At 42.1% G+C, this 16,752-nt stretch overlaps 1 protein-coding gene across 3 annotated transcripts in view; it reads right to left on the reverse strand.

Annotated features, from left to right (window-relative positions):
- Positions 1-13,958, reverse strand: part of LOC120943528 (tight junction protein ZO-2-like) — a 49,407-nt gene extending 35,449 nt beyond the window's left edge. The window contains exons 1-2 of one of the 3 annotated variants that reach the window (XM_040356897.1): positions 13,819-13,958; positions 13,519-13,614 (exon numbers count right to left, since the gene is read on the reverse strand). In XM_040356897.1, coding sequence (XP_040212831.1) covers positions 13,519-13,542 — 24 coding nt within the window. In that variant the 5' untranslated portion in view covers positions 13,543-13,614; positions 13,819-13,958. Of the gene's footprint in view, positions 1-13,518; positions 13,767-13,818 lie in introns of those variants that run through there. The other 2 variants (XM_040356906.1, XM_040356889.1) reach the window with 2 other exon arrangements.
- Positions 13,959-16,752: the final 2,794 nt, after the last annotated feature.

The following is a 16,752-nucleotide window of genomic DNA, read 5'->3' on the forward strand; positions in this document are numbered from 1 at the left end:
ACACATTGCACCGTTTATTTTATTTTCTTCATGAAATGACACAGACATTTCATTAAGTTCACGCTGCCCACACACCACCGCAATGCATTCGTGTGAAGTGGGCACACTGGAAACAAAGCATTTTGCCTTGCCATGCAGTGGGACTGCACTGGAACCAACACCCGATGTATTCCAATTGCATCTGGTGCGACTATACTCTTACTGAAGCAGCAGGGAAGTCTTTCCTCTCCCACTACATATTTCATATAATAAAAAATAAATAGGGGGAGCCCCATAATGGCAGCAGCTGGTTGCTAGATGTGTACATTCAAATCAGTGTTGCCCATAGGCTCCCTGTAGCAGGTATGGTTTTACCCATTACTATCTTACAATGCCTTGTTTCATTATGTCTGTGTGGAGTTAGGGTTGCTTTCCCGATGTCTGGTGGGGGAATATTCAAAACACAACAGAAGAGGTGCAGAAAGCATAGATCCCCAGCATGAATGAAGCTGGGAGATGCTTGTAAACCAACAAAGCAAACAGTGAGCAGAAAGTCTCAAGAAAAAAAACAGTAGTCAGAAGCACACTGCAGAATTACTAGAAGCTAGAACTATGGAGCTATGAGTCTCAAGGTGCAGAAAGCAAAATGCTATTTTTCAAGATTCAAGAGAGTAAATGGTACTGGAGTGAAGAAGGCAAGGTGAAAAAAAACACGAAAAAAAAGCAAGTAAAAAAGGTAAGGAGCAATTTAAAAATCTTTTTTTTTTTTTAACCAGTTATGCTATGTGAACAGAAACACAAATATAAAAAGTAGGTGTTATTACACTTTAGCTGCAAAAGTAGAAAAAAAAAAAGGTTAGTATTTTCAGTTTATGGGCATTTTTTTCTTTGCGCACACAAAAAAAAAAAAAACACAACAAGGAAGTTCCCCAAGGTTCACAAATGGCTTCAGCAAGTACTTGGATACATTTTTATAACATACTACAAATAATTGATAAGCTAAAACTTGGCATGGTTTATAGTAAACATTAGCTAACCAGAAATAGGTGTTAAAATAGAGAAATGTGTGCACTCTGCACTTCCTCTGTACTTAAAAGTAGAACTATGGCCAAAACTTTTTTTGATCGAGTAAGGAAGGGTCATCTCCACTGTCAATTACTTTTTTTTTCCATTGGTGTTACATTGGCGGAGATTACTCTTCACGTTTTGTCCCATAGCCAGACAAGAAGTGAGAGGAAATCCCTGCAAATTAAGGGAATTCATTGGGACCCCCAGGTCACCAGAACTAGTGTCTCCATTGGAAGATTTCCCCCCAATTACTTTTCTGGGGACAACCCAAAATTTGGGATTTTCTTTCACTTTCAATGATAATAGTAAAAAAAAACATAGAGGGGTGAAGTTTTGCCTTTAGTTGCACTTAAAGGGGTTATTTTTTTCCCCTAAATAGCTTCCTTTACCTTGGTGCAGTCCTCCTTCACTTACCTCATCCTTCTATTTTGCTTTTAAATGTCCTTATTTCTTCTGAGAAATTCTCACTTCCTGTTCTTCTGTCTGTAACTCCACACAGCAATGCAAGGCTTTCGCCCTGGTGTGGAGTGTCGTGCTCGCCCCCTCCCTTGGACTACAGGAGAGTCAGGACGCTCTCTACGTTGCAGATAGAGAAAGGAGCTGTGTGTTAGTGGACGTCCTGACTCTCCTGTATTCCAGGGGAGGGGTCGGGGTACAACCCCTTTAAATGCTTGGACACAGAACTATAGACCTTGTGCACATGAGGTCACACAACGTAAATTGCAAGCATTTTAGCGTCCAGGAGACATAGCTCTACACTTATAGTAATAGCTGGCTGTACACTACCTATACGTGAATATATGCCATACTTATGTGTTCTCACACACAGCTGTAATGCCTACAAATCCCATTCAGAGATTTATGGTTACCTGTATACCAGCCATTCATTACTATGGGCAGTTGTATTCTGCAGCTGTACTTCCCGGAAGCAGAAACACCTCCACAATCTGCATTGTATGCCCTCTGGCACCTGTGTGAATGTGACAAGATCGGTAATATTCTGCTGACCCTTGAGACCAGAACATCATGTTAGCCGCAACAGTTTCATGCAGCCCTGCAACTAAAACAGAACATAGTGCTCCTTGTATGTATTCCAGGGCTTAATATTTAATGTTGACTGGAGTCATGAATATCTAATAAGCCTAGGCTTGTGCTAACATGAATTATTACGATTATGGAATTAATGCAGAAATACATTTTACAAGATAGAAGTACCAAAGCTAGTAAGTTATTCCGCAGGTCTACAAAACTTCAAAGTAAAAGCACTACATATATAAGTTGCACATAACCAAGTCTGTCGTGTTATCCATGTCTTGCTTCAAACATGACTCATAATTAATATCTATGTGTATGGCGGACAGATAGGATACAAAACAAGGAAGGCATTAATGCCAGAAGTTCTATTATGAAATTAGAAACAACCCATATAACTGGTTATGTTGTAAACACACTGGATTAGATTTGATGGTTTGGATGGAATACAATGTGACATGGCTGTGTGAGAAATACATTTGATGTAGATGAGTGAACTGGGAAATACTATTCCATGACAGTTTACAAGACACACTGTGGAGAACAATCATTTGTCACCATAGGAACAAAAAGGATTGAAGCGAGAAATGGCACAAGATCTGCTATCCCACACTGTGGTCCACCTCTATCCCCATGACATGCACCAGCTGATGTCTCAGTTTGGCACATCAGTCACAATTTCACTTAGTGAGAACTCCCAAGAGTTATGTGCAACTTCACTTTGCAGGAAAATGTAGGCTCTGGGAAACAAAGTTTAAAAAATAAATTAAAGTTTGCTCGTTCATTCAGTTATGCATCAGTTAAAAAAAAAAAAAAATAACATATTTCAAACAAAGCTAGTATAAGGCTGGCTATTTATTATTACATTTCCTTTAAATTTACCTTCAACCATGTGGTGCAAGTTGCTGCCCGAGTGCCAGTTCACACTACAGCGACTTGGGATCCGACTTGCCAGACCCCAAGTCGCTTGACATCAGAAATTCCATGTTAGTCAATGGGAGCCGTCTTAATGTTCACTACTGAAGTCGCTCTGACTTCAGAAAAGGTTCCTGTACTACTTCAAGGCAACTTCTAGGCAACTTGTACCCATAGATTTCAATGGAAGTTGCCTCCAAAGTCGGATCTCCATCTTAACCGAAGCAACTTTACAGGAAAAGAATATAGTTTACTCAGGCTAACCTCTCCCTCCCACAGAGCTGATTATTCTGTGATTGGCCACAGCCAAAGTCACCTGTCCTGGAGTCAACATTAGGTTGCATTGTAAGTTGCTCCAACTCGCACTAAAGTCACCTTGCAAAGTCGGGTTGCCCCTGTGTGAACCGGCACTAAAGGAAAATTGTACAAGGAAATTGTATAATGTATGGCCAGATTTACTGTCTAAATATGTTACATCAGCTTTGCATGATACTGGAACTTTGCTTACAAGAGGTGAAAGCACAGGTAAGCCCTCAATAAGGAGTTATTGCTTTTTTGTTGTCTAGTTAGTAAAGTCAGCCATATACTGATTGAAATTTGCTTGCTTTAGCAAGGAACGGATCAGTGTGTGGCCATCGCAGCTCAACAGAAGGGACATGCTACAATTTTTTTTCTCAATTAGCAGCTGCCGCTGTCAGAATACAATTTACCGGGAGGGCGGGATTCCTCCATCCACCCTGTTTGTGTGGATAGAGTCTGGCCAGCAACAGTAGATGGCCACATGGAAGTGACCATTTTTTTCTTATGGTCACTCATCTGACAGGTAAATACCATTACCAATTAAATATTGCATCTGGTGTGACTATATTTCGTGGGGGATCAGGGTTGTTAGACATAAGAGATGTCTGAAACTGTCAAAAGAAGGGAATGCATACATAACCAAGATCAGGTGGTTATGATTTTTGCCTGGAATTTTGTTATAATAGACAGAATGTGGAACAGTGGTGCGTGTCAACCAATCAGCTTCTTTCTTCAGCTTATTCAGTTAATTGACTGGAGTCAAAAATATCGAATAAGCCTAGGACATAACAGACTAGTGCTAACATAGCTGGAAAAAAGGAGTACAAGTGGGAAAAAAAAAGTAATTTATATTATACATATACACACACACAAATATATTATTATTAATAGTAAACAATTACTAGAAGGTTTCTATTAACACAATCTTATGTGATCACAATGTTATAATTGGAATGGGTGGTCACATGACTGAGAACCATGTTGATTGGCTCCCGATCATTAGTCAAGATCGAAAGCTATGTGCAAGCCCACAGCAGAAAATAGTTCCAGATCACTAGTAGAGACCTGGAGTGGCCAATGAAACCACAGAAGGACGTTCCTCCCTAGGAATGGGAAAGTAGATACCATTCTCTTTGCAGAGGTACAATAATCTACAGATTGCAGGCAGGATCTTGTTAATAATTAACCACTAAAACAACATTATTACACTCATATATGATATGTGAAACACATACATACACACACACACTATATTACAAAAAAAAAAAAAAAACAGCTATATTTAAATTACAAAGAAAGACAAAACCTGTCATAACCCTCATAAGTTGTGAGAGGCGGTGGGTCAAGTGAGTGCCAATCTGTAAATGGGTATATAGCTGCATTATTTTTAAAAGGCACAGTCACAGGGCACATTACATGAATACACAGAGGTTGGTATAATTTTAACCCCAATTTGAGCAGCGGGAGGGGGCGGACACAGAGCTAACAGGCAGGGGAGGGAGGGGGCGGAGGAGAGCTGCGGATTACAAAGGCACGTAAACTGACTATGGTGTCAGGGTTCAGCAGCCATGATTTACCATGGTTAGTTTACTAAGGGGCAGCAAAACCAGGCAGGATCAGCCAGTTATTTCAGGTGTTACAGGAGGGCAAATGACACTGCACACGCACTGTTGCTTTAAAAAGGAACAGGATCTTTTTTTGTTTGGTTAAAACGCTTTATGATAAAAGCAATAAAATATACAGCTAAAATGTTAAAAAAATATATATATATTTAACTATTCTGGACCAGTTTTCCTTTGATTAAAAAATAAAAATATCTATTACCAATTACCACCGAAAGAAAGCCCAATTTGCCCTGAAAAAAAGCAAGGTATATGCCACCAAGTAGTTGCGTTGATATGTACGGTTTTACCAACACATGTCAAAGTTGCAAAATTGAGCTTAGGTATTTAGATTTGTTTTACCCTTGGTGTGAAGGGGTTAATGTTATTTAAAACTTGCTGTAATCAGTGACAAGATAAGATTTTATAAAACCTCCCACCCCAGAAAATCGAATACTGCTTTTATGAAATCAGGACAACATAGGGATGCAAGTTTCTGTAGTCTGTATATAAACCAAAAATAATTTTCTGCACATGCGATTGCTTTGTACTTAAAGTTTGGAGATGTGTTTCATCACATTAACGCATTCACATTTGTGATGCAACACAGAGTGGGTTAAGATGTACAGTATGGATTGGATGCTGTGTGACCCAGAACAGGGAGGATTGTCTTGTCCCTTTGGTGTATAGGGACAAGCTAGCTGAAGGAATGCATGGTCACAGGGGAATCAATAAGCCAGGACACTACAAACTGCAGCCACTATATATAAACCCATCATTACAAAATAAGGCAAACAGGGAATAAAACTACACTTTTGGTTGGTTCACATATACATGTGTGACAGTGTGTGAATGGCATGTAGAACGGCCCATTCATTCCAATGGGCTGCTCTATGTGTGAGAAACACGGAAAAAAAGTTCCCGACTCCCCCGAAACACATGGTGCTGCGCGCCATGTGGTTTGGCATGCAAGTTTACTGATGCGTGGGGGGTGCCATTAACAATAGCATTAACGCGTGCCTAGTAAAGGGCGAGTTTCTATGTTTATCGGGTGCGCTTTTAATCCCCGCTAGTGGCCGATAAAAAGGGTTAAGCCAGAAATGCCGGCGGGGGACCAGAGAAGAGGAGGATCGGGACTACTACTACTACTACAGCAAGTAAGCCAGCCATGTTTGTTAATTCTTTTTATTGTCACTTTAAAATAAGTTCTCATCTCTGTAGCTCTAAGCAATACAAAAAATGATCTCCAGGAGGCACCAAAGTCGTATCTCGTTTACTATTTTCATTGTACTATAATATTGGTAGGCTACCAGCCCTCTAACAGAAACACAGCAGGTGTTCCTAAACTGTTAAACTTTAGAGACCCTTCACACTAATGCGTTTTAACCCATGCATTGCCGCATGCTAAAAGCATGTGTACAACTTCCCCATTATAGTGTCTATTGCTATCTTACTGCTGCAGTGGGTATAAAAAAAAAAAAAAGGACATGTCTTTCTGTGCGTAAGTGCGTTGGGAGACCCATAGAAGTCAATGGCAGTGCATCGAAAGCCATACATAATATGCCTTTTGATGTGTTGGCAACACGTATTAACAAGCCTTGGTTAAGGGCCGTTAACCCTATCCCCTCCAAATTCAAATGCGAATTGAAACTGCACATCCAAATGCATGTCAACACAGAAAACAAACACCAGTTGACAATTTGCTTAACACCAATGAATCTCAATGAATGAGATCTTCACAGTATAGCTAGCTACAAAAGTTCAGGGGTGGCTCGCTTTCAAGCGTTTTTATTTGCTTGTTAAGTATGTGTAAATGCTTTAATGTCTACAGTCTCAAGACAGGTGCACTTTAATCTAGTCTTTGACCACTTCCCCATATTTCCTGTCCCAATCAACACCAAAACTAGGAGTGAGAGGAAATCTTGTACAAAACCTCTCAAAATAGTGCATACACATACTTCTACTTTATATCATTTATAGGTACCTCTACTTTACTGCAACTTTCCTAGATTATAGTTTACCTATCCACAGCAGCTGAAAACATTACTTTTCTCAAACAAGTTAGTTACACATCACAACACAAGGGTCCCAGCATGGTGGAGGTTCTCATCACAAAACAGAGTTGTCTTCTTGATGCTCACACAATTATGGCCACCAGCAAAAATGCGTAGTGCATAGCTAGGACACAGACCCTGACGAGTCCTATTTATTCCGGGGGAAAAAAGGCAGTTTTTAATCTGATCAACCGCATTAAAAAAAAAAAAAAATCTAAATAATAATAAATAATAATAATAATGTTTTGGCGTGAAAAAAAAAAAGAACCCACTCTGGATACAGAACAGCAGACATACTGACCATAATCATGGGACCAGCACATTGTTGTAATCCGTGAAAGGACAAAACTGGAATATTATTTTGGATGTGTGCATGTCTTGGTGGTCGGAAAAGTTGGGGAGCCAAGGTATAATACAGACTACTGGCACAGGTTAAGGGCTTGTTTACACTGGTGTGGAGATATGATCCGCAAGGGAACACAGAAAACAATTGTTTTCTATGTGCATGGCCGACACTAGAACACAGGTTATGCTGGCATGGAGTTTTTCTTTAGCAAGCAGAACGAGAAAAATCTAATAGATTCCCTCATCTATTAGAAACAGCGTGGATGACAGAATCTCCCTGCCAACTATTCTATGCAGACAGGCACAGCTGTTTGAAAACCTGAATAGTGACTGTTTTGTTGCAGCCAACAATTTTACACACAACCCTGCATGTGTTCCCCTATAGCAAGCAGTTACCTATGGTAGGACATAACAGAAAGGGTGCAAGTAAAAAAAACTATTTTAAGAAGAAAAAAAAACCCTACAACCAATACACCATAACTTTATAACCAACAGGAAAAGTGAATAATATTGTTACAATGGGCAAGAAAATTTAAATAAAACAACAACAAACCTGTAAGACAAAGGCATAATGAGCTAGTATGCACTGCCTTTATACTTTAATACTTACCTTTGTTCGAAGCTGTTGCAGTTGCACTGTGACTGGCGACATGTCTCCCAGAGTTAGTTGCGATGTCACACATGCGTGCGGGAGCCGCTGATCACAGCACGCTGCCGAAGAAACGGCACGAGCGAGCCGTTTCTTCAGCGCGCATGCGCTAGTGGCGTCTGCGCAGACGTATATATGGTAAATATCTCATGCAAGTTTAGGAGACATTTACAGTACTTAATAGGTAAGCCTTATTATAGGCTTATCTGTAGGTACAAGTGGTGTAGCAGGGTTTACAACCACTTTAAAGCGGTTGTAAACCGCATAAACTTTTTTTTTTTTTCCCCAAACCTGCAATGCAAAAGGCATAATAGGCTAGTATGCACCGCATACTAGCCTATTATGAAATACTTACCTCGGAACGAGGCGTGTACCACTTACCTGGTCCACGCCGAGCAGGATGTCATCTTGCTCCGGCGTGTCTTCCGGGTATCGCCGCTCCAGCGCTGTGATTGGCTGGAGCGGCGATGACGTCACTCCCGCGCGTGCGCGCGGGAGATTTAAAAGCGGCAGGGTCCGGCGGATGCCGGTCCTTCAGCCGTGGATTCCCCCCTGCGCATGCGCCGCCCGCATTGCGGGGGGAATATCTCCTAAACCGTGCAGGTTTAGGAGATATTCTCCTTACCTACAGGTAAGCCTTATTATAGGCTTACCTGTAGGTAAAAGTCCAAATAGTGGGTTTACAACCACTTTAAGCAGCAAGAAAACATGTCTTTGAAGTTGAAAATAGGCATCGCAGTTTGCCATGTATGGGGCTGCCTAGCCGCACAGCAGTCAATGTGCTCATGGTGACCCATGTCCACAGCCAAAAGTGCCTACAATGGGGATGTGAGCATCAGAACTTAAAGTGGATGTAAACCCACTCTCATCCTTTCTAAACTACTGGCATAGTGCTGATCTATAAGGATATAGATGCTTCCTGCATGTATCCTTACCTGTGAAATGTCTCCCCTCTGTCTGTTATAGGAAATTAAAAACTGCAGATTCTGTGGGTGGGTCTGTTGTCTGGAGTTCGGTGGGTGGAGTCGTGATGTCAGTAGACTCCCCGCCCACCTCTACACTCCCCTTGTCAACATGCATTATCTCCTGTGTATTTCTTACACTGAATTCTGCTATGATCACTAACATCCAGAAAAGTAACCACATGACTTCAGAAAAGGAGTAGGGGTGGGAATTAAAAAATAATGCCCGTCTCAAGCTAGTGCATTAGATATGTAAATAACCTGTCACTCACAGCAAGGGGGAAGAACGGACAAAAGTTTTCTCCTGTTTGTCCGTTTTATCTTGCTGAAAAAAAGAAAATAGGAATGCTCAGAGCTGGATTAACTCTGTGTGGTAAGACTGCGCACTGATGATAGGAAATATTATACTCTACATTGTGACAGCAAAAAAAAAAAAAAATGTGGGTTTACATCCACTTTAACCACAGAGAAATAGAATAGGTGACCTGGTCTAATGAATCACATTTTCTATTACATCATAAGGATGGCTGGGGTGTATGCGCCACTTGCCTGGGGAAATAGATGATACAAAGATGCAGTATGGGAAGAAGGCAAGCTGGGGGAGGCAGTGTGATGCATTGGGCAATGTTCTGCTTGGAAAACTCGGCAGTGGCCTCTTTCAGCAGGATAATGAGCCCTGCCACATTGCAAAAATGGTTAAAAAAACACAACAATGAGTATAAGGTGTTGACTTGGCCTCCAAATTCTCCAGATCTCAATCCATTGTGCATCTGTGGAATGTGTTGGAAAAACAAGTCTGATCCACGAGTGCCTCACCTCGCAACTTACAGGAATTAAAGTAGAACTATAGGCATAACTCCCCCCCCCCCCCATTTTGAACAGAGTAAGGAAGGGTTATAACCCCTGTCAGTTTTTTTTCACCATCTGTGTCCCACTGCAGAGATTTCCTTTCACTTCCTGTCCCATAGCCAAAACAGAAAGTGAGGAAAATTAAGAGAATTTCTTGGTGACCCCTAGGTCACCAGAACTAGTGTTCCCATTGGAAGATTTCCCCTCTATTACTTTTCTAGGGACAACCCAAAATGTACCCTTTAACCGATAATGGTGAACAGGACAAAGAGGGTGAATCTCCCTAATGGGGGACACAGACAGCAATAAAAACTGACAGGGGGTCTAATCCACTTCCAATCCATTCAAAACTAAGATGCCTTTAGTTATACTTTAACCAACTTCACCAGGAACTTACACCCCCTTCCTGCCCAGGCCAATTTTCAGCACTGTCACACTTTGAATGACAATTGCATGGGCAAGCTACAATGTACCCAAACACATTTTTTATCATAATTTTTTCCCACAAATAGAGCTTTCTTTTGGTGGTATTCGATCACTGCTGGGGTTTTTCTTTTTTACGCAGCAAACAAAAAAAATTGTGAAAACAAAAAAAAAAAAAAAAAGTTTTGTTTGTTATAAAATTTTGTAAATAAGGAAGTTTTCTTCCATGACGGGCACTAATAAGGTGGCACTGTTGGGCACAGATAGGCATCACTGATCTAGCATTATGTGTGAATGGTGCCAGTCAGTGCCCATTTGTGGGCACTGGTTGGCATATACTGGGTATGTGCATGGCAACCCTGGTAGCCATGGGGGGGATATACCTGGCCATCCACAAGTTGGGGCTTCCCTGGTGGTCCTGTGTGGGCATCCGCGTGGGGGGGCTGTGCTGATAATCAACGCAGACCCCCCTGTCAGGAGAGTCGCCGATCAAAAAATGCAACAGTGCGTTTTCAATGCATTTCAATAGGGAGGTGCGTTTTTTGTTAAAGCGGTGGTTCACCCTCCATAGCAGCTTTTTAGCATAAAATGAGGCATAGTAGCGCGAGCTACAGTATGCCTGTCTTGATTTTTTTATCCCCGTACTCACAGTGCAATCCTACATTGAAGATTCCGTTTCCCCGCGCGGAATGGGAGTTCCTATCCAGACGGAGGATGATTGACAGCCGGCTCTGGCACGTCACGCTCCCCGAAGACAGCTGGAGTAGGTCTCGGCTCTTCACGGCGCTATACGGCGCCTGCGCACAGACTATGCGCAGGCGCCGTGAAGAGCCAAGCCTATTTCGGCTATTTCCGGAGAAGCGTGACGTGCCAGAGCCGGCCGTCAATCATCCTCCGTCTGGATAGGAACGCCCATTCCCCGTGGGGAGACGGAATCTTCAATGTAGGATTGCACTGTGAGTACGGGGATAAAAAAATCAATACAGGCATACTGTAGCTCGCGCTACTATGCCTCATTTTATGCTAGAAGAAAAAAATTGTTTTTTTGTTTATAGGGTGAACCCCCGCGTTAACTGTCCAAATATGCACCAAAAATTAAACGACCAGGATTTTTAACACTGCAACAGACCAGTATAAAGACATACATAGAATTTAAAAAAGGGATGCATTTTTCTTGCGCTTTTTTTTTGCAAAATCTGTCAAATAATGCAATGTACTACAGACGAAATCTGGAAAAAAATTCTATGAATAAAAAAAACACAAACACACACACACACACACACACTAATTGTATAATATATATATATATATATATATATATATATATATACACACACACACACATACACACACATACATACACACACGTTTCACTGCTACAGGGTGGCACCTGTGCGCCATATCAGGTATATATACGTGATCTGACACTTCCGTTTGGAGATGTCCCCCGGCACTCATCGATCATTGGGTAGAGAGGCAATCTGCCTATGAAAACAAGGCAGATCGTGTTCTGCTGGGTAAGAATGAAATGTGTGTCCCTGAATAAATGCAATCTCTTCCCCTAGTAAAAGCAGCACACAGTTTACACAAAAACACAGGCTAGGCACACAGTTAACCCTTTAATGCCTTCCCAGCCAGTGTCAGTGCATATTTTTTTTTTTAGCACTGATCACTGTAGCAGTTTCACTAGTGCCCAAAAAGTTTTAAAAATGTCAGTGTCCATCGCAATATCACAGTCCCACTATAAATCGCTGATTGCCGCCATTACTAGTAAAAATTATAAAAATAAAATAAAAATATCCCATAGTTTGTAGAAGCTATAACCTTTGCACAAACCAATCTACGCTTATTGGGATTTTTTTTTTACCAAGACTATGTAGCAGAATACATATCGGCCTAAATTTCCACCAAATTCATTTTTTTCTTCTTATAAATGTTTTTATTGAATAGATTTTAAAGCAGAAAGCAAAAAAAAAAAAAAAAGTTAAATTGTTGGTCTTTTTTTGTTTATAGCGCAAAACGCAGGTGATCAAATACCACCAAAAGTTCTATTTTTTTTTTCCGACACACAAAGGACATAAGCTTTATTTGGGTACAGTGTCGCACGCAAATGTCAGTTAAAATAACGCAGTGCTGTATCACCAAAAAAATGGCCGGGACATGAACGGGGATAAATCTTCAGGAGGTCAAGTGGTTAAAAAAAAAAAAAGTGAAATATTAAATACAAATATACGAAGCACACAAACATACATCTGAATTACTAGAATACTGAATGTCTTTTCACAAGGTCAACCCATAACAACAAAACTAACCTACTGCAATGGCGGCCATACACTACGATTTTATTATCGGATTGATGTTCGAAAACGATCAGATCGGAAACAGATTTAACAGCTATAACTAACTTTTCGATTCCCTTTAGACTCAGTTTAGATCAGATACAATTGAACTGAGCCAGTCGGGCAGATGAGAAAATGATTAACCAGTTATCAATCAGCAGCACCGAGATGATCGGATCACGCATTCAATTCTGATCGCGCATTCAATTCTGATCGGATCGCGCATTCAATTCTGATCGGATATTCAATTCTGATCAGATCGCGCATTCAATTCTGATCGTGCATTCAATTCTGATCGGATCACATCGCGCATTCAATTTTGATCAGATCGCGCATTCAATTTGATTTTGATTGGATCACACATTCTATTGTATTTTGATCAGATTAAAAGATTGTCTGGTAAAATCAGAGATACAACTGATAACTTTCAATCTGATCGTCCAACTATTGACCCAATTCCAAATCCCCTGTTGTGTCGTTATCAATAATTCCCATCGGGAGCGATTGATTGAAAAATAAATCAATCATTCAAGGCGTGTATGGCCTTTTTGTGTGAAAACATTCACGTAATGTGGAAGAAGTAGGACTATATACGTTAGGACGAGCTTCCAAAGTCTCAGGCTCCATGAAAACCTCTCCGTAAGAGTTCCTGAAAGAGAAAGCCAAACTTTTTTTCGGACCTCTTCCTATTTTTTTTGGTGGGGGGGGGGGGGGTTGTCACATGCTCTAACATAGCTAATAATAAACTGAAAAACGAAATTCCAAAGTACAAATCAGACTCTTTTTTTTCTAAATCTATGCCAACAGCAGCCATTGTGGTTAAAATAAAAGCCTACTAAAAATACAGCAGGAGGCTCCCATGTGGGGCTCTTTTTTTGTAGGTCAGGTAGGCTGCCATGGCTGCTGTGTGAAAGTCCAGTTCCTGGAGGACTTGTAGTAAGTGATGTGGAAAAGAAGACACATGGAAAGCTGTACACATGGGTGACCCAGATTCCTCCTTACCTGGTAGTGAGATCTGACAGCCATTTTAGGAGCAGGGGCTTGACTAAATCCAGGTCTGAGCTCGTCCAGCAGTAACAGCAGGCGGGAGGATATCACCTGTATGTAGAGAGGAGAGGGGATAGTACACAGCACACACACAGGGTGTGGAGGGAAGCTCAAGGCTCTGACACTATCCTATCACAATGTGCCTCCCATTACAACAACTCTTTCCCCAGTCTGCCTGTATGTGTGTGAGGAAGGAGCAGCCGCCACCCACCTGCCCTGCCCTGCCCAGCTCCCAGCCAGGTCTGACGTGCTCACCTCGCCGCTCACAGCCTGTAATGTGAGCTCAGTCAGTCCCAGCAAACTCTCTCACACACACACGCAGTACAAGGCGAGGGGTGGCTGTGGGAAGTCAGGCAATGGACTAGCAGGGAGGAGGGGGAAGCTGTGTGTGTGTGTGTGCTATTAGACAGCAGCACAAATATTCCAAGAAGACAACAAATAGCAGCCCTGTGTGCCCACACTCATTTCCTGCTCACCCCTCTCCCTAACTTTTACTCATTAACCTCTGAGGAACATGGCAGCACAGCTCTGCTGACTGCAACGTGAGGGAAAACTACAGACCTTTCCTAGTCTTGGGTGTGGACACGGAAGTTAGTGTATACAATGTATAAAGTGCTTTTGTTACAGTCTATGTCAGGAAAGGTTGCTGCTTTGTTGGAAAGAGGTTATATGGTTTGTAAAGGCCCCTCTAATCGACACCTCAAAAATAATTCCTTTGGGCTGCATTCACATCCAGTATTTGCTTATCTTGCGTATTTTTGCACAGGTATACATCTATTTTGCAAGCATGTATGCATGTAAACAAAGCTCCTGGGTGAGAGGAGATAAACTCGCACTCTTTTTTTTTTACTCCAAAGAGTTGCTCAATCCTGCCCTGAAACTCATGTAAACAAAGTTTAGGCGTCCTGTAAACTCATCTCTAGCCAAACTCCAAATTCATATATTTTTTTTCATCTCCAATGACCGACGTGCCAGCTCAATCCTGCCCTGCAGCTCACGTAAACAAATCTCATCTCTAGCCAAACTCAAAATTCACATTTTTGTTCACTCCAGCGACCTGTGTGCAAGCTCAGTTCTGCCCTGCAGCTCACGTAAACAAAGCTCAAGTGTCTTCCAATCTCATCTCTAGCCAAACTCCAAATTCAAACTTATGTTCACTCCAGCGACCTGTGTGCAAGCTCAGTTCTGCCCTGCAGCTCACGTAAACAAAGCTCAAGTGTCTTCCAATCTCATCTCTAGCCAAACTCCAAATTCAAACTTATGTTCACTCCAGCGACCTGTGTGCAAGCTCAATCCTGCCCTGCAGCTCACGTAAACAAAGCTCAAGCGTCTTCCAATCTCATCTCTAGCCAAACTCCAAATTTACACTTTTTATCACTCCAGCGACCTGTGCGCTATCTCAGTTTTGCCCCGCAGCTCATCTAAACAAAGCTTAAAGTGTAAGTAAACCTTCCTATCGTTTTTAGCCATGGAAGCTGCCATCTTTGCCTCTGTTTAATTTACAACTGCGATGATGTTGCACATGTGATTAGTTAAAAAAACAGCCATTGTATGGTTTGACAGTTTGGTTGAGAGCACAACCAATGGTAGTGTTACATTTCCGGCATGTGCCGGAAATAAAACTGTTTTATGGATGGGTTTACTTCCGCTTTAAGCGTCCTCCAAACTCATCTCTAGCCAAACTCCAAATTCACACTTTATTTCACTCCAGCGAACTGTGCGCTAGCTTAGTTCTGCCCCACACCTCATGTAAACAAAGCTCAAGCGTCCTCCAAACTCATCTCCAAACTCATCTCTAGCCAAACTCAGAATTCAGAACTTACACTTCACTCCAATGAACTGCAGGCTGGCTCAATCATGCCCCACAGCTCATGTAAACAAAGCTCAGGCCTCATCTGAACTGAACTCTGGTCAAACTCCAATTTCACACCTCTTTTTACTCCACTGAGCTGTCATGTAAACAAAGCTCAGGCTTCCTTTGAATCATCTCTAGCCAAACTCTGAACTCACACTCTTTTTTAACTCCACCGAGCTGCAGGCCGACTTAATCCAGCCCCATGGCTCATGTAAACAAAGTTCAGGCCACCTCCAAACTCATCTCTAGTCAAACTCCAAACTCACACTTTTGTTTTTTACTCCAATGAGCTGCAGGCTGGCTCAATCCTGCCCCACAGCTCATGTAAACAAAGCTCAAGCTTCCTCCAAGCTCATCTCTAGCCAAACTCCAAACTCATACTCTTTTTTTTTTTTACTCTAATGAGCTATGTGCCAGCTTAATCCTGCCCCACAGCTCATGTAAACAAGGCTCAGGCTTCCTTTAACCACTTCCATACAGGGCACTTATACACCTTCCCGCCCAGACCAATTTTTAGCTTTCAGCGCTGTTGCACTTTGAATGACAATTGTGCGATCATGCTACACTGTACCCAAACTAAATTTTTATAATTTTGTACCCACAAATAGAGCTTTCTTTTGGTGGTATTTGATCACCTCTGGGATATTTATTTTCTGCAAAAAAAAAAAAAAAAATTACCGAAAATTTTGAAAAAAAAAATTTTTTTGTTTCTGTTAAAAAACATTGTAAATAAGTACGTTTTCTCCTTCACTGATGGGCACTGATGGTACTGCACTGACGGGCACTGATAAGGCGGCACTGATGGGCACCAATGAGGTGGCACTGATGTGGTGGCATTGATGGGCACTAATATGCGGCACTGATGGGCAGCACGGATGGGCACTGATAGGTGGCACGGATAGGCGGCATGGATGGGCTTGGATAGGCGGCACGCATGGGCACGGATAGGTGGCACAGATGGGCACGGATAGGCGGCACGGCTGGGCACGGACGGGCACGGATAGGCGGCACGGATGGGCACTGATAGGCGGCATGGATGGGCACTGATAAGCGGCATGGATGGGCACTGATAGGTGGCACGGATGGGCATAGATGGGTACTATTGTATGTGTTGTACTAATGGATGCCAATCAGTGCCAAACAATGCCTGCCAATCAGTGATGCCCATTGTGGGCACTGATTGGCATCCATTGCGGCACTGATTGGCATCCATTTTTTGTTTTTTTCCTCATCCCTGGTGGTCTAGGGTGGCATCCTTTTTTTTTTTTTTGGTGGTCTATATGGTCCAGTGGGCATCCCTGGTGGTCCAGTGGGCATCCTCGGGGGGGGGGGGC

The sequence above is a fragment of the Rana temporaria genome, chromosome 1 (genome assembly GCF_905171775.1).
Source record: "Rana temporaria chromosome 1, aRanTem1.1, whole genome shotgun sequence".
NCBI lineage: Eukaryota > Metazoa > Chordata > Amphibia > Anura > Ranidae > Rana > Rana temporaria.